Raw genomic sequence first — 16,451 nt, 5'->3', positions numbered from 1 at the left:
CCTGCGCAACACGGCTGGCAGATCAATGACTAACTAGTCTCCGGAATCCGTTTCTTCTTCTCCGAATTTGAATTACCATGCTGATGGTATCGGGCCGCGTCGCCTTCTTAGCTTCGGAAGTGTCTCCGTGGAAATGGAAGATGAGCCAATACGTGCAAATGGTCCTATACAAGAACAAACGACATCTGCACCACTTCCAGAATGTGCGGCTAGTGTTGTAGCTTCTTTCAGCCACCGGTTTTATTACTTACCGTGCTAATCTCATATACATCTTGTTTGATTTATTCCGTCTTCTACGCAAAGGCTGTTGACATGAAGGTATCAGTGGTCTTGCTAGCGGCCTGCGCTGCCCTTGCTCAAGGACATTGCATCTTCCAGGCAAGCCTCTCCCAAAACTTCATCAATTCCCGAGCTAACCGTCGACTTCCTCGCAGAAAGTATCCGTGAATGGCAAAGAGTACGGCTCCCTCGCAGGTCTCAGGGCACCCAACCAAAATAACCCAACCGAAGACGTAACCTCCCAAGACATCATCTGCGGAAAAGTCGCAACATCCTCCCAGGAAGTCATCACCGTCGCTCCCGGAGATAAGATCGGTTCCTGGTGGCAACACGTCATCGGCGGCGCCCAGTACCCCGGCGACCCAGACAACCCAATCGCAAAGTCCCACAAGGGCCCCATCACCGCCTGGCTCGCCAAAGTCCCCAGCGCGTCCAGCACCGGGATTACAGGACTGCAATGGTTCAAGGTCGCCGAGGATAATCTGGACACGAGCTCTGGGTTATGGGGCGTCGATAAGATGATTAACAATGGGGGCTGGAGCTACTTCAACTTGCCGCAGTGTATTGCGCCTGGGGAGTACCTGCTGCGTGTTGAGTTGTTGGCTCTGCATTCTGCTCATCAGGTGAAGGGTGCGCAGTTCTACATTTCGTGTGCGAATATCAAGGTCACGGGCTCAGGAAGCTTTTCGCCTAGCTCGACTGTGAGCTTCCCGGGCGCGTACCAGCAGAGCGACCCTTCCATCTACATCAACATCTACGGTACCGGCGGCCTTCCGAACAACGGCGGCAAAGCGTATTCCGCCCCTGGACCGAGACCGATTACATGCTAGAGATTGGGGATAATGAATGGATGTGAACTGAGGACTGGCTTGAATGGGACCGGATAGCTGCTAGTGTGGAATGCAACATCATATGGAACGTTGGATATTCTTCGTTTCTACACAGTGTTTTGGAGTCCGTTCTGGATGGACCTAATCCGCCTCAGTCTCATGTTGATCACATTACACAACTCCTACACTAACCCGACCATCTTCAACCATGACACGCAAGTTAATATTGATGCTCATTTCCGTCGCGTTCCCCGTAGAGTTCCTAGCGCCTTTCCCGGAGCCTATGCCGATGTCAGAGAGGTTGCCAGATCCCACATTGATGTTTGTTACTTCTGTAATCCTGTCGCCGATTTCAATCGTGTTTCCATCGCCAATTGTGTTGTTACCATCTCCGATATCGAAGTCGTCGCCTGCAAAGACAGGAAGCGTTAGCAAAAGCCTTCACAATTGGGGAAACCATCATCGTCCAGCTCCGTACCTGTGTCTATGTCGTTTCCCGTGCCGGCGAACCCAACGCCGTTTCCATCGCCGATTCCTCCAGAGCTGATTGACCCCGAGTTGCCAGTCTGATTGCCATTGACACCGTTGCCTACTTGGCGCGGCGCTATAGTCGGGAGGTGTTTTGTGATTGGGGCAAGACTGAACTGGAAGGGTAGGCAGCGTGTCGTCGTGGCGTACAAGGCGAGAACCGCCATCAGGCAGATTCTTAGGCTGATGAACATGATGGCCCGTTTGCTCCAATGTGGTGCACTGGGTTGAAGTACGCCGATTGAGTTTCGCTGCTTGCCAAAGAGATTGTCATTAAGGTTGGTACGTGGTTGATTTTAAGCTTAAGTATCCAAGTTGCACAATGTCGTCAGAAATACAACTCCTTGGGCGTTCTCATCGCTAGTCCAATGCCACTTTCTTATGTTGAAACGACAAGCAAGCTAAAATTGGTGTTGTTGTCCATCGGGCTTCCCTTGCCAAGCCTGACATATTGCACTTTCAAGCATCAAAGCCCTTTTCGGATGAGGATACTGTATCGGCATTCGAATACAACTTCGAATACAGTACTAAATGTCAAGTTTTATGACGGAGAGAACTGGATTTGTCGGCACCTATTCTTAGAAGGCATTCTGGAGGTGAGGTTCGGAAGTTGATTCGCTGTGTCCTCACACATTTATCGCGGGCGAAGATGGAAGACCACTGCCATTCTCACTCATCCTTGGCAGACTGAAACCACGTGAATGGCCGGCAGATGAGGCATCCGGGCATACCGACGGCAATTGGTATTAGTAGAGGCGGTGCGATCGAATGCTACGCCATCGCGGGTGGCATTTACGAAGGCCTCCAACATCGCGTTTCACATGCGTTCCTTCCGTAATACGTCACTTCAAATCCCCTAAGAGCTCATCCATTCCCTTACGAGCCCATCAAGAGAAGACTGCTTCAGAAGTAAAGGCTCTGAGAGGTAGAACACGAAAGAATTGAAGGTTGCCTAAGGAGTTCTGCCCGCACTTCATGCTGCGGTTGATCTGTTGTCGCTCAACGCTATGAGCTGTTGTCAAAAGGGCAACTGGTGGCAATTCTGCTCGAACAACCAATACCATACAAATGGCATCAATGTCTGCGGACTTTTCTGAGATGCCTGCGGTATTCTTCTGGGCCAGTCGTCATTTGAAATAGCTGCGGCCCAGGCTTACACGCAGCATTCCAGGATCTTTCTGATCTAATTCAGCGAGCCGAGACACTTGCAGACATCTGTCGACTTCTTCGGACCTTGTAACCTACTTTCACATGGAGAAAAGAACCAGAGTAATGTAGAGAAAGGCCCTCAGGTAGTTTCTATTGGCTTCCTGATGAAGTAACAGTCCCCGATGGACAGTAATTAACCCAAGCCTCACTGCCTCTTAACTCTAGCAACTACTCTTTGATCTCTGCGTAGTAGCTCCCCGTGAAAAGACTTCTGAAAAACTTCTCACCAGCCATCGACTTGGACTTCGTTATTTACCGGCCTGTTTTTGACTCCTGGGCTACAGCAAATAGACGACTAAAAAGAAATGAAGTCTTCAAGAGTCTCATGAATAATTTACTTGCAACGTTTGAGGCAGTTCGAGCGTCTTGGAGCACTGCTCGAGGGAATTCACTCCACTATTGACGTCTATCTCATCTCTTTTTCCGTGCTGTTTCTTGTTCAGTTTTCACTCGTATGACTGTTGTAAAATTCATCCTAGAGCTAAATCTTCAAACTTTTTCCTCATTTCGTTATTGTTGCTCAAAAATATATGTAGTAATAAGATTCCGGTTTTGGCTAAAAAAAATCTAAGCCTGTAGAGTTTGAGATAGAAACAAATCGTTTGATTTTTCAGAAGCGTAGAGCTGAAGGCAAAGCTCTCTACAGGTCCTGTCTCCTGAAGATCAGGGTCGATAGGTAGTCGTCATTGACTAAAGTTCTGTGTCCAATTTCACAGGAACTATGTCTGTTAAACGTTGACTTCGGTACATCGCACTTTCAATTTTGACCTGGTTTTTCTTTTATTTCAGTGAAAAGTGTTGAGAAGATTTGATTCAGTCTGACTTTGAAATGCCCACATGTATTAACAGCTGTTCGTTAGAACTTGCTTTGCCATCTTTTCGCACCTCAGTGACTCTATTCATCTTAATCCATGATCATGCGAATAGTTTAAGATTAGTACAATTGGTTGGCAGTGACAAGGGATATTGTACTACCAAGAACCTTTGTTCTGGAATATTTCAGCTTCGAGAGAGCAGGTGAAGCTATCCTGGTCCTTTGTCCAATCTGCATTAGAAGAGAGACACATACCATTTTCACATAGGACGGTACTTAATTACAGCATCATATCGGGAGATATACAAAAGCATGAAGAAAAGGCAACACTGGGAAACGGTAGTTCTCGCCCTGCCGTCGAGTGTCAGAGTAACATATACTATATTTATTAATTAGGAGCTTGAATACCATGGACCGTAACAACAACTCGTACTGGCATAGAGCTCAGGGAAGATACTCTTGTACTATCGTCTCAGATGTTTGTCCATCTGATTCCTGTTAGAAGTGTACCTCAAAGTCCTATCTAGCAGGAAAAATAAGAAGAGGAAACCAAGACGCGATCACCGCTAGCCTCTTATACAACCTTGTGTAACCCAGAAAGATCGACCAATTGAACACTTCGAGTCAATAGGGCTTCCCCGTTTCTTCTGCGACCGGCCCTGTTGAGTCACTGTTTATAGATATGTGCGAATCCGGCTAGCATCCTCCCCGAGATTTTTACTTGATAGAGCAGCACGAACTAGCAACGTAGACCACAGGCACCAAATAGCATCACCTACTTTACTGCCCCGGCTGGAGTCATCAGCTCACTTAATTATCTAGCGTACCTGATCTGACGAACAACCTTTAAAGACACTCATGATGTTCAACACTCGGCACAACTCAAATCAACGCCAGTATAGAAGAGCATATGCTGCTAATATGTTGCTCATCCGAAGCGTTAACAAGGGGCTGAATTGTTCAAGAGTTCAAGACTCCAAGCTGATGCGGTTTCGGATTCGAAATCCTTGTCATGTCCTGGGAAGTGGGGCATCGAGATGTTGAGATAACGCGGTAGGCGCTCGACTGTTTAGCCGAAGGAGAAATTTGGAATTGCAATTAAGATATCCGCAGTTTGTTGGATAGACCGTCTCCGCAGGACCGCTTTCTCGCACTTCGTAAGGTTGACAAGCTTATCATCTTGTCGGAGACTGAATGATACGGCGGGTTCTGTTTCCCGGTCAAGTGAGGCTGTTTTGATGAAATGTCGTAACTTGACAGAAAACGTTGCAGGGAAATCCCCTTTGGGAAGTGAGATCCGAGCGTCGCCTAATATAACCCTGCCCTGGGGTTGAAAGGTCGGCAACTAGGACTCTCGATGATGGAATTTCTTTGAGATGGAGAACAATGCAGAAGTCGGGACACCCCAGCTGTCAGAGTCTGGCTGGGCCCCGCATCTCCGCTTCTCATTTTGAAGATGTTGCACCGCTATTGATCGGCGGTGAAGATGTTCCAGGACCTTGGCTAGCTCTTCCGTCTCCCCTCCCTCTGCCCTTGCCATTGGCCTCCGCTCTCCGCCCACACTGCGACCCTGCATATGTCAAGACGAATACCCCCATCTTGGTCCATCTTGAGCATGGCCATGCATTTGGGCTGCGCGTATTAGGAACGAGAAGGGGGGGTGTTCGAAGCATGGTTGACTGGAGCTCGTTAAAGCTGGTAGAGCCAGATGCTGCCCAGAGAGAACATCTGCATTACGAATTGTGTGTACTTGTTGTGGTGGGGGAGAGTAGGATTGCTATGCTACGCTATAAAGTCTCGAGGGTCCTTCATTCGGCTTCATTGCCGCCTCATTTTCTCCCCAGTCATTAGCACATCGTTGTGCAGAATTTCAAAATGCTTCGATCTCGTTTCCCATCAGCTCATCACTTCACTGTGTCAATCTTCGGATGCCAGTATCATGCCGACTCACCCTCACCGGAGAAACTAGCTCTCATCAACAAGTTTGACGGACTCATCAAGGCCGCCGCGATTCATGTCGAAGAGCTCGAGCAAAATGACCTCCCCTCCAAGGTCTGGATGAGCTACTGGAAGTCTCCCCAGGTTTTCAAGGCATGGTGGGAGAGCCCGGAAACTTCTGCCTTCTGGGCCGCTCTGCCTGAGAACGCTGGTTTCTGGAGAGAGACCGTGAGCTTGCCCGCCACGAGATCAATGTACGAGTCCAACAAGGAGCAACCTTCTGGTTTCGGCCACTGCGGAGAGCTGATCCCCCTCACTTCGAAAACGGGATACTGGGGCGCCTACCGCTCGCGTATGACCCCTGATGGCCCGGAAGACAAGTTCGAGTCTCCTCTGCCTGCCGTACCCGAGGCTCGTCCTTTGACGGACAAGATCCGCCCCGGAAGGGTCAGAGTGTCCAAGTTCCCTGACAACATCTCCTTTGTTGTCGAGGGCCAAGACTACAGTGCCATGAATGACAACGAGCGCGAACACTGGAACGAGAACTTCGACGGTCTGACCAAGCAATGGGTCACCAATGTCATGAACGCTGGTCCCGCCGGTGGGATGGTTTCTTCAAGGGCCTGCCACGCCTTCGCGGGTGATAAGCAACCTGGTGCCACGAAAAGCGCTGTCAACGGCGCCTCAACCAACGGCACAAATGGTACAAATGGTACCAACGGAACTTTGACAAATGGTCACGGCAACGGAATCTTCCCCGGCTTGGACTACATTCGTCAGGCCCAGATTCTCTTTTGGCTTGACCTTTCCAAAATGGAACACATCGGCAGAACGGATAAGGTTCACGTCAAGCTCAGACGCGACTTTTTCGCTGCATACGGGCCTGGTGGAGTCATGGAGGGTGGTGATCTGCTGCTTTGGGTTGATGTGGCAGTTCTGAAGGGTGAAGAGATGGACGCGGAGTACGTTGGGTGCTATGATGGAACAGGATTTCTTGCATACGACGACCACCCCGCGTTCGCGAGCGAAAAGGTGGACATCGCCAAGCTGCCAGCGTTTTTCGACGCGCCGATCAAGTCCCAGCCCATCGAGTGGTAAAGCGTAATAGTAATAATATGTCATCTCATGTCTGTGTCAAAATCGTCCACGTAACCCTCCTTTCTGGGTGACCTTGCACGATAAAGAGACGAAGAGCCTCCTCTAGCAGCCGGCGGGCACAGATAGCAGAGAAGCATTCCGTCCTGGGTGCTCGTTGCTCCGTGCTCCACGTTCATCCGGTATATTACGAGGCCAAAATTTCGCTCAATCAGGAACTGCACATTCACAATCAGCTTGTGTTTCCGAGTGGGGGCGGGCCGGGATTGAGTCAGTGGTTGAGAATAGAGTTCACAGGGGCCCCTGTCCCAAGCCGGCCCAGTTCCCCGGACGGGACCGTTCTTCAGCAACGACTAATAGAAATGCAACTTGCATGGGGTCCGCCGGCCGGCAAGCTCGTCGCGGCCCAACGGGCCAGAAGGCGAGACCACGGGAGGGATCTATTGTCTTACCAGAAATGGTCTGGTTTTGGGGGATGTGCGACCGTCGACCGAGATCTAACCTGCCCATCCGCTGACTGTGGTTGAGAATGTGGTCCCTAGTGGTTCCCGTTTCTGATGATCCAACGGCTTTACCAAGCATCTTATGATCCATCATTACAACTTCATAGTTCACATAACCAGCTACTGGCCAAACTCTCCATTATTACGAATCCCGCATGGGACGAAAGTCATGTTATGTCGTTTTCTCCGATGCCACGCAAATGCCTCAGGAGCCCTTGCTTTCTGCTGCCAAGTCAGTTTGACGTTCCCTTCCGCGGGCCAATGCAGTCCTTGTCTGCCAGCTTGCTAAGTCATGTCCCATGAGCAGAACTTTCTAATGTGGAAATGTGCTTGCCGATCTCCACACCCTGACCTCTCAAACAATCTACTTCGGCCAGATACGTCCAGAGAGCAAGAGAGAAAAGGGGGTTCTCTCGTCATTACCGATTCAGCACTGTGGACCTATGTTGTCTCCTCCAACCCTGAGAACGCTTTCCTGTAACGTAGAATTACTACCTGAGTCCACAATCACGGTTCACTATCTTTGTGTCTTCCAGTCGTTCCCCTGGACCCAATGAACGAGGGTTTGGTCGATCCTAACTGCCGATTGCAGGTTGGAAGTAACCTGCAGATGGGTCCTGCAGGCGGCAGACTCTGCAACCTTTTCGCGACCCGATTCTTAAGCACGAGCTGCCCAAAACTGGCGTCTGTCTAGCCGGTTCAGCATTACCCGCAGGTCTACTTCTTCAACTTTTTGGAAGCGCTTTGTTTTTGCCTATCCCCGATTAAGAACGAGTGTGTGTGTGTGCATTTGCGGTCAACTCCGACAACCCGCAACAATGGCGGTAGCTGAAGCGTTGATGCCGGCGGTGATTGAGATGTGGGTGGAATATGCCATTGGAATTTTGGTTCTTTTCCTACGAATCTTTACGAGATGCAAGAAGGTGGTGGGTTTCAAATGGCAAGGCGACGATTATTTGGCCGTGGCGGCCATTATATTCTTCACAGTTAGTTTGTTGTCTCAACGGGGAACCCCTATTCCCTACCACACCACGGAGCGGGCTCCGCTGACAACACCACGAACCTTAGTTGGAGGTTATGATGTGTCAAATCATCGGTAAGAACAGACTCTTGTGTGCCAAGAAAACTTTACTTTTGTTCTAACGACCACTTTCTAGTTGAGAAGGGAAGTATCACGGGTATGACCGACGAGATCGCGTTGAGCCTCACGCCAGAACAATACAAGAGCCACGAAACGGGAGCGAAATGGCTTTTCGCTGCGTGGTATGTCTACGTTAGCATGATTTGGAGTCTGAAGGGCATTATGCTCTTCTTCTTCTCCAGAGTCACGTAAGTTGCTGTCTGTCAGTTGAGTCCCTGCAAAACAGACACTAAGTAACGATTGGGCAGCAAAACTCTGCCAGAGGAACGCCTCGTCAAGGTGGTGTCCGTGATTACCGTCTTTGCCTACTTGGCCACACTTGCGGTTGTTACAGGACATTGCCGTCCTATGCACAAGCTTTGGCAGGTGTATCCCTATGCCGGAGGTAAGGAAGATAATGTGCCGAAACGTATCTGACGGCGAGACTCTAACGTCAGGTAGATGACTGCACGCAAAACACCTCCAAGTATTACGCGTTGGTGACTACAAACGTCGTGTAAGTCTTGATGCACCTGGAACAGTCATCCCTTAGCTGACGCTTGTACCTAGAACCGACATCATGATCATGTACATTCCCATCCCGTTGTTGTGGAGGTTGCAGACCACTCTTCAAAAGTAAGTTGCAGCTGAACGCTGAAGAATTTGTGATTCTAACAAATGTCGTAGGAAACTAGCATTCGGCCTAATGTTCTGTGCCGGTTTCTTCATCGTAATTTGCACGCTATTGCGGTGCATCATCTGCTTGAGCACCCCCGAACGACTTGACTTGGGATTGAATTGGTCCATCCGTGAAACGGTGAGCTGAAAATTCATCGCTTCTTATTACTTCATCGCCATTTTGGCTAATCAACTTTCTATCAGGTTGTTGCGATTATCTGCACGAACGCTCCGTCAATCAAGCCGCTTTTCCCCCATCGACGCACCGGCTCCACGAATCCGAGTACTCCCCACTCCGGCCTGGTCACATTCGGCGGCACCGGCAGCTCCCACAAGATGTCACGCGTCAGAAATGGCCATCAGAAGCTCGACGACACATCTGTAGGAAGTCAAGAGCATATCGTCAATCCAAAGGGCGCCAGAAGCCAGACCACGGCGTTTGCGGATGACCGGAGTTCCGATGACGGAGGAAATTACAACTCGGGAATTCAGGTCACCAAGGATTACCACGTTGAGGTTGGACGATAATGGGATGGCGGAGACAATTAATGTGTGAATTTGGAGGCAAGCTCGACGCAAGACTAGAGTGCTGCTCTTGGCCCAGACTCCATCCATCTAGTGTCTGTCAAGATGTATAATACATGTACACATTGCGAGCCGTCCTCATACGGCTGGCCGGTTGGGTACGAATTAATGACGTTCTGGTAACGAATGATAACGAAGAACTGGAGTGACTGGAAAAGTTTATGGCCATCAAATGCTGCGTGAGAATGCATTTGACTTCAGTCCTCCATCATTACTTGTCTAGGGGCAAGGATTTGATATGGACATGAAGTAGAGCTAAGAAACGGCATAACTCTTTAGCAAGCCCTAGTCACACGAGTCGGATGCTCAAGTAACAATGGCCTGTAGTTCAGGAAACATATGTTGTACATGGGCTGCATGTGCTCCCATCTCGAGTGACTGCGGACCTCGACAGAATGTCCCAATATAGGGATACAAGGATATCTCATTTCAGAACCCTGAGCAATTTCAAGCCTTACATCTGCCGCCGCTTCTTAGTACCCATTACGTCTTAGACACCAACAAACTGAGATCCTTGACGTCTTTAAGGTCCTTCAAGCAGGTCTCATGCTTCTGCTTGATAAAGCCCCAAGCCGGTTCACCGAGGGGAACACGCAAAGGAATGCGTTTCTCGCTAGACGCAATACTGAAGATAGCGTCTGCAATCGCAGACGGCTTGGTAAGCGTTCCCGACTTGATACCCATCTCCACGTATCTCTCGAGAACACGTGCCGGCATATCTTTCTCGGCATAGGCGGGATGAGGCTCAGTCCGCGCCTTGCTATGCCCCTCGAAATTCGTCTGGACACCACTCGGCTCTACAATACAGAAGTTTACTGAAATACGTCAGCGACTCCTGCACTTTTCCATGTGAGATATGATGCCAGCTTACTGTTCCAATCAGGATGCATCTCCTTTGCCACAGACTCAGTCCACCCTTCGACGGCCCACTTCCCCGCGTGGTAGTACGCGTGACCCGGAAAGGCGCATTGTCCAGCAAGAGAGGAAATGTTGAAGATAATACCGCCTCGTCGGGTTTCAGACTGTCGCATATTCTCGATGGCACGAGTAGTCATCCGCGCCGTACCGAAGAAGAGGGTTTCAATTTCCTGGTGAGCTTGTGTCTCGGTCGCAGACTCAGTATCGCCAGACAACGAATACCCGGCATTATTCACCAAGACATCAAGATGAAAATTTTTGCCAAAGTGTTCGGTTGCGGCTTTGAACGCCTCTTTCACTGAGGTTGGTGATGTCACATCAAGGGCCAGTTTGAGGAGGTTGACATTGCCGTCGGGCAGATAATCCAGGTCCGTAGGATTCCGAGCTGTGGCGATCAAGCGATGATTGGGCTTGGTTGCGACTAGAGCTGCCAGTGCTTGGCCGATACCCGACGAACATCCGGTGACTGGCAGTGTGTTAGTAGCGTGAACCTAAGCGATTCTCACCATAGCAAGACTTACTCAACCATATTGCATCCGGGGGAAGAGTGTACGGTTTGGTGTTAACCGGATTCATATTGACGTTGGACACTGAAGTCTTCGAGATGCTATTGACGATCGAGTCTGGTAAAAAACAGGTAGATGTGAGAGAGTATGCAGGCTGATGCTACTCTTATATATCTCAACGTCTCTGTCCAAGATTCGACTTCATCGTCGCCGATCTAATCTCTTGGACTTTCTAGTACTGACTCGTGGGCTCACACATTTCGATGTTGACTTGAGGTCCAATTGATTTTTGGGCTCCAAATTGTGGCGCAGATAGGATTCAAGGTGCTGACAGCCCAAACCCGATTCTTCTCACCGTGCCGGTCGGGTGACTCAAGCGGTCTCGGTCAGACTGCAATGCAACGGTATTCGCATTCGCATCTGGCAACATACCGCAAAGCACATGATTGCTTGCGAAAACAACGCTCGCAGTCGGTCATGTTCATTGAAATTGGTCTCGCATTTCCTTCGCACTCGGACAGTTCCCTCAGGCATTGATCGGTCTCCCATTTCAATTATGACCAATGCTTCATCCTCGAAGTCAAGCTATGAAATGCAGCGATCAACAGGATTCATTTTCCTCTCTTTCAAAATTCTGGACGACAAGCAAGCATATCGAAAGACTTGGTGGTCTGCAATATTACACAATCGTCAAGCTAGTATGAAGTCCCATTATTTCCGTCGCAAAACCCAGCTACATCGTCTGACAGACAACGCGCATCTGGTGTACCACGCTTAATCCACAGACTAGGCATTATTATTGGCCCAGAGACATAGCTCCAGACGGCTCTAAGACGTAATACTTCAGAACGGAAATCTTGCCATTTCTAATAGAGCTGGGACGATGAAGGCCTGTTAGTGGCCGCAGACTCTTGCAACGGCGAAACCCTTGAGACGAGATTGGGCTGTAAGGTTAAATTTCGCTACTCTCAAACAAAGTTGGCGCACGTCTTGCGAGCAAATGCGAACACGACAATGACAAGACTAGAAAGCCTTGGGACTGGACTCAACTGTCCCACAAGTGCACGCATGTGACACTTAAGGAATGTTCCGACTTGTGTTTATACGGTGATGATTCCAGCTACGAAGGCGAGTTGCCGGCGTTTTCGTTTGATGGAAGCAAGCACCGCGAATCCATTCTGGCATTTGCACATCGGCTGAGAGTTCAAATTAGGTTACATCAATTTATTTCTTTGTTTTCCTCTTCTGTATATTCTCTGCACTGCACAATCATAGTGCTAAGGCTTTGAAGTGACATTCGCACTCGTCGAATTGAAATAACGATAAGCATGAAGATTCCAAATGGGATAGATTGCCCATTCTCTAAGTTCAGCGCCTGGCTATGCCTTTTTCACAGCTTGTATGCAACCGGGTAACAGACTTTAGTACGTTCAATAGGAGAAGATGATCAGAAAAGGAAAGGATATGGTCGTAGCTGGACACTTCTTGCTTCATCACGCGATTCGAAAATTGATGGGAGGCTTGATAGATGACGGTTACTTTCTTCTAGTGTTGAATAAAGTTTTACCAGGTTGAGTTGCCAAGTCACCGTGTCCGTGGGCTTTACAACGACAGAGAATCCTAAGTGAAGCCGTGACAAAAAATTGTCCACAGAAGGGTTCTGAAAATTTGGTCTCTTCGTATTCACAAATCATCTCATAGTTCCTACCTATTCAGCTCACTTACTCAGCTCCAGCGCCAACGAGAAATGGAGGTGGCTGGAAACCAAATCAAGTTGCAACTGGTCACACGAGACTTTTGTTAGTGGGGAAGCCCGCAGCACAACGGGCACTTACCATCTCCACCCCACAAAAAATAGCCAGAGCCTCGAGCAAACCCTGCGCGCAACAACGCCATGTCTCCGAGTCCACACCTCACCGCCTACTTCAACCGCATTGTCGCCGCGGTCCTTGACGCCAATGGCCGCGGAGAGAGACGCCTCGCCCCCACGGCAGCTGCCGGACGCCGAACCGGAAGAGCTGTACGGCCAAGAGGTACGCCTGGAAGAGGAGGCTTTTGCTTGGTAAGTCAAACCCCCCACTTCCCGGCACCCCCCTGTTTCTGGCACCCACAAAAACGCGAAAATCCACCACAACGCAATGCCCACCCCCAACCTCCTTTTATCACAACATTTTCAATTCGAGTCCAAATGGGCTCATTTTTTGCACATACCTTCTTCTATATCTAATGCCTCAATATACCGAAGATCAGCTTCGTCAGGCTCTCGAGGACATCTCAAACGGCAAGAGTCAAAAGAGAGCCTCATTGGAGTATGGGATACCACGATCAACCCTCCAACTACGTCTCCAAGGTGGTCAGACTAGGAAAGTGGCTTTTGCTGACTGGCAGAGGCTGTCTCCTGACCAGGAGAGTAAGCTGGCACAATGGGTTCGCATTCAGGCTTCTGGGCCTCGCACCAACGCACCAACAGGTGAAGGAATTCGCAGAGCGAGTTCTGGCTGCTGCTGGGGATACCAAACCATTAGGAAAAGGCTGGATCTATGCCTTCGTGAGAAGGAACCCTATCATTAAGGTTCAGAGAAGTCGTTCCATCGATTCTAGACGCGTTAATGGGGCATCTACTGAGGTCATTAGGAACTGGTTTAAGTTCCTTGCTATCCCTGAGATCAAGGACATCAAACCAGCCAACAGATATAATATGGATGAGACTGGCATCCTCGAGGGTCAGGAGCTAATGGGTTAGTGCTGGGCATGGCTGAGACGACGTCTGTTCGCAAGAAACAACCTGGGTCGAGGGCATGGGTCTCTATCATTGAGTGTATCTCAGCCTTGGGTAGGGCACTTCGTCCTCTTATCATTTTCAAGGGAAGACGGTCCAACAACAGTGGTTTCCATTACATCTGGTTCCATACGATGGGTGGGAGTTTACAGCAACAGATAATGGCTGGACTACAGACTTAACTGCCATTGAATGGTTAGAGAAGGTGTTTATCCCACAGACTATGCCCGAGGCTGAGGGCGAGGCTCGACTGTTGATTGTGGATGGGCATGGGAGTCATACGACGACAGACTTCATGTGGAATTGCTATATTAACAATATCCATTTACTGTTCTTACCACCACACTCCTCTCATGTCCTCCAGCCACTTGACCAGTCTGTCTTCAGCCCTGTTAAGTCAGCCTATCGGAAGGAGCTCGGTTACTTGTCTCAATGGAACGACTCTACCATTATAGGTAAAAGGAACTTCCTGGACTGTTACCAGAAGGCTCGACTTGCTGGTCTATCAGTCTCGAACATCAGAAGTGGTTGGAAGTGGACTGGTCTACACCCTGTAGCGATGGTTAAGCCCCTGATGAACCCTATGGTATTACCTGAGCCTTCTGCTAAGCCCACCACACCCAAACCAACCAGTCGGGGCAAAAGCGATGCCATAATGGTCAACAAACTACCCCTGTTGAGCCATGGGATTCTGCTTCCTCTGCAGTGGTCTGGTCGACACCCAGGAAGCTGGCAGAGCTCAGCGGTCAACTGCACTTATACACCCAACTCGACAATGATACCAGCACTCAACGGCTGCTGTTCAGGAAGGTGAAAAAAGGCTTCACAGAGCAGGCCTGGCAACTGGCAGCTGCCCAGCAGCAGCTGGCTCACCTGAGGGCTCAAGTTACCAACGCTGCAGTTAGGAAGAGGAAGACTGTTCAGATCGATCCCAACACGAAGTTTGCGAACATCAGGGATATCCATCGGGCTCAAATCGAAGCGGGTGAAAAGGAGGTTATTACGGCTGAATCCAGCGACTCTGAATGCCCTAGTGAGGCTGGCAGTTGTATTGTAGTGGGTGTGGTTGAGGATCAATAGTTAATAGTAATGAGGAGGTTGGGTTGTGATCCCATCGTTTTTGTGGGTGCCAGAAACAGGGGGGTGCCAGGAAGTGGGGGGTTTGACTTATAATCCCGACAAGTGGTACCCGGTCCAGATTGGCGAGGTCTATGAGTCGCGGTATCAAGTACTGCTGAAGCTGGGATTTGGGTCTGCATCAACCGTGTGGTTGTGTCGTGATCTTCAGTATGTGCGCGATCTATTTCTGGACTTGTTGTCGTTTCGAGAGCTACTTAGCTAACTGTTAGTTTAGGAAGCATTGCTATGTGACTTTGAAAGTCTATGAGACTGGTCATCGGCAGGCTCGTAACGAGGAAGTGGTCCTTCGCCACTTGGAACGCCTCGAGTCTGAGCACCCAGGACAGAAACTCCTTCGTTCCATCAAGGACAGTTTTGAATTGCAAGGGAAAATCGGCCCGCATGTTTGTCTGGTCTTCGAGACTCTAGGCTTATCCCTGGCCGATATCCGAGAATTGGCAGGCGGCAAGCTGCCAGAGAATCTCTTAAAGGGATTGATATACGGCTTGCTACTGGGCATTGACTATATGCATTCAGTTGCACATGTCGTCCATACAGGTGAGGATGATTGCGCTCCTGCATTACTTCACCACCATGCACCTCAGGCTGAGGTGTTCTCTGCATCGGCGCATAGATCGGCTCCACTAACACACACGTCAGATATTCAAGATGGAAACATAATGCTCTCAATCTCGGACACGACAATCTTAGATGACCTAGTGAACGAAGAATGGAGGCTTCCAAGCGCGAGAAAAGTCATGAGTGATCGTACCACCTACGCATCAACGGGCCTTGAGATCCCAGATGACCCGGGCGATCCCGTCATTTCAGATTTCGGCGATGCGCAATACGGAGAAGGCGACTTCGACGGCGAGGTGATGCCGGATCTGTACCGCGCGCCTGAAATCATCCTCGGAATTCCCTGGGACGAAAAGATTGATATCTGGGCTTTGGGATTGATGGTAAGAGATTCGCCGGCGACGAGGGACCTGCTAGACGCTGAAATTTTCACTGTTGCCAGGTTTGGGATTTATTCGAGGGGAAGCTTCTTTACAACACACGACACCGCGATCGGAATGCATCCCGGGCCGCCCACTTTGCGCGGACGGTGTCTTTGCTCGGACCCCCGCCCGATGATCTCCTGGATAGAGGGTCGACATGGAAAGACTTTTTTGACGAAGAAGGTTAGTTGATGACCATGCGAGTGTCTCGCATTGCAGGCCCGGTGGGACTGACGCGCGAGGGACAGGGAAACTAATTGTCGACGGCGAGATACCAGAGTCCTCGTTCGAGGAGGAAGAATGTAATCTTGAGGGAGCGGAGCAAGCCGAGTTCTTGGTGTTTCTGAGGAAGATGCTGCAGTGGAAACCAGAGGATAGGTTATCCGCCCGAGAACTGATGGAGGACCCGTGGCTGTGTCGGCAGACGGCTGATGACTGAAGGGAGACTCAATGAGATGAGGATCAAGTCTTAGAGGTGTGGACAAAGAAAAGGAAGATGGTTGATGTGAAGCAGAAGAAGATACCCCATTGCTTTGATGTTTCGACGAT

At 49.7% G+C, this 16,451-nt stretch overlaps 6 protein-coding genes across 6 annotated transcripts; 4 read left to right on the top strand and 2 right to left on the bottom strand.

The window, feature by feature from the left end:
- Window positions 1-312: 312 nt before the first annotated feature.
- Window positions 313-1,109, top strand: HER10_EVM0011055 (glycosyl hydrolase family 61; the record flags this gene model as incomplete). Its single annotated transcript, XM_035480497.1, has 2 exons — window positions 313-378; window positions 435-1,109. 2 exons carry the CDS (start codon window positions 313-315, stop codon window positions 1,107-1,109), a joined length of 741 nt encoding a protein of 246 aa, XP_035327275.1.
- Window positions 1,110-1,280: 171 nt separating this feature from the next.
- Window positions 1,281-1,831, bottom strand: HER10_EVM0004329 (uncharacterized protein; the record flags this gene model as incomplete). The annotated part of the gene is made up of 2 exons (XM_035473978.1): window positions 1,281-1,519; window positions 1,588-1,831. The coding sequence occupies 2 exons, from the start codon at window positions 1,829-1,831 to the stop codon at window positions 1,281-1,283; spliced, it is 483 nt and encodes a 160-aa protein (XP_035326771.1).
- Window positions 1,832-5,535: 3,704 nt separating this feature from the next.
- HER10_EVM0004121 (uncharacterized protein) lies at window positions 5,536-6,696 on the top strand (the record flags this gene model as incomplete). The annotated part of the gene is made up of 1 exon (XM_035473774.1): window positions 5,536-6,696. The coding sequence occupies one exon, from the start codon at window positions 5,536-5,538 to the stop codon at window positions 6,694-6,696; it is 1,161 nt and encodes a 386-aa protein (XP_035326754.1).
- Window positions 6,697-8,014: 1,318 nt separating this feature from the next.
- On the top strand, window positions 8,015-9,522 carry HER10_EVM0002605 (uncharacterized protein; the record flags this gene model as incomplete). Its single annotated transcript, XM_035472311.1, has 8 exons — window positions 8,015-8,182; window positions 8,265-8,292; window positions 8,354-8,525; window positions 8,586-8,722; window positions 8,779-8,833; window positions 8,887-8,952; window positions 9,004-9,133; window positions 9,199-9,522. The coding sequence occupies 8 exons, from the start codon at window positions 8,015-8,017 to the stop codon at window positions 9,520-9,522; spliced, it is 1,080 nt and encodes a 359-aa protein (XP_035326627.1).
- A 315-nt stretch (window positions 9,523-9,837) lies between these two features.
- HER10_EVM0012438 (short chain dehydrogenase) lies at window positions 9,838-11,216 on the bottom strand. Its single transcript, XM_035481834.1, has 3 exons — window positions 11,019-11,216; window positions 10,451-10,963; window positions 9,838-10,394 (listed from the first exon to the last, which is right to left on the bottom strand). The coding sequence occupies exons 1-3, from the start codon at window positions 11,071-11,073 to the stop codon at window positions 10,063-10,065; spliced, it is 900 nt and encodes a 299-aa protein (XP_035327395.1). The 5' UTR covers window positions 11,074-11,216; the 3' UTR covers window positions 9,838-10,062.
- A 1,745-nt stretch (window positions 11,217-12,961) lies between these two features.
- HER10_EVM0013111 (uncharacterized protein) lies at window positions 12,962-16,341 on the top strand (the record flags this gene model as incomplete). The annotated part of the gene is made up of 6 exons (XM_035482479.1): window positions 12,962-13,036; window positions 14,933-15,069; window positions 15,137-15,459; window positions 15,562-15,863; window positions 15,923-16,085; window positions 16,151-16,341. The coding sequence occupies 6 exons, from the start codon at window positions 12,962-12,964 to the stop codon at window positions 16,339-16,341; spliced, it is 1,191 nt and encodes a 396-aa protein (XP_035327452.1).
- Window positions 16,342-16,451: the final 110 nt, after the last annotated feature.

Source organism: Colletotrichum scovillei (genome assembly GCF_011075155.1).
Source record: "Colletotrichum scovillei strain TJNH1 chromosome Unknown Contig00011, whole genome shotgun sequence".
In the NCBI taxonomy this organism is placed as follows: domain Eukaryota; kingdom Fungi; phylum Ascomycota; class Sordariomycetes; order Glomerellales; family Glomerellaceae; genus Colletotrichum; species Colletotrichum scovillei.
The sequence above is the reverse complement of the archived record's forward strand: the minus strand, read 5'-3'. Positions and strand labels throughout refer to the sequence as shown.

Coding starts and splice junctions, on each gene's coding strand:
- HER10_EVM0012438 (XM_035481834.1), bottom strand. CDS start 11,073: ATGAATCCGGTTAACACCAAACCGTACACTCTTCCCCCGGATGCAATA. Junction 10,964..11,018: donor CCCGGATGCAATATGGTTGA/GTAAGTCTTGCT, acceptor ACACACTGCCAG/TCACCGGATGTTCGTCGGGT. Junction 10,395..10,450: donor GATGCATCCTGATTGGAACA/GTAAGCTGGCAT, acceptor GACGTATTTCAG/TAAACTTCTGTATTGTAGAG.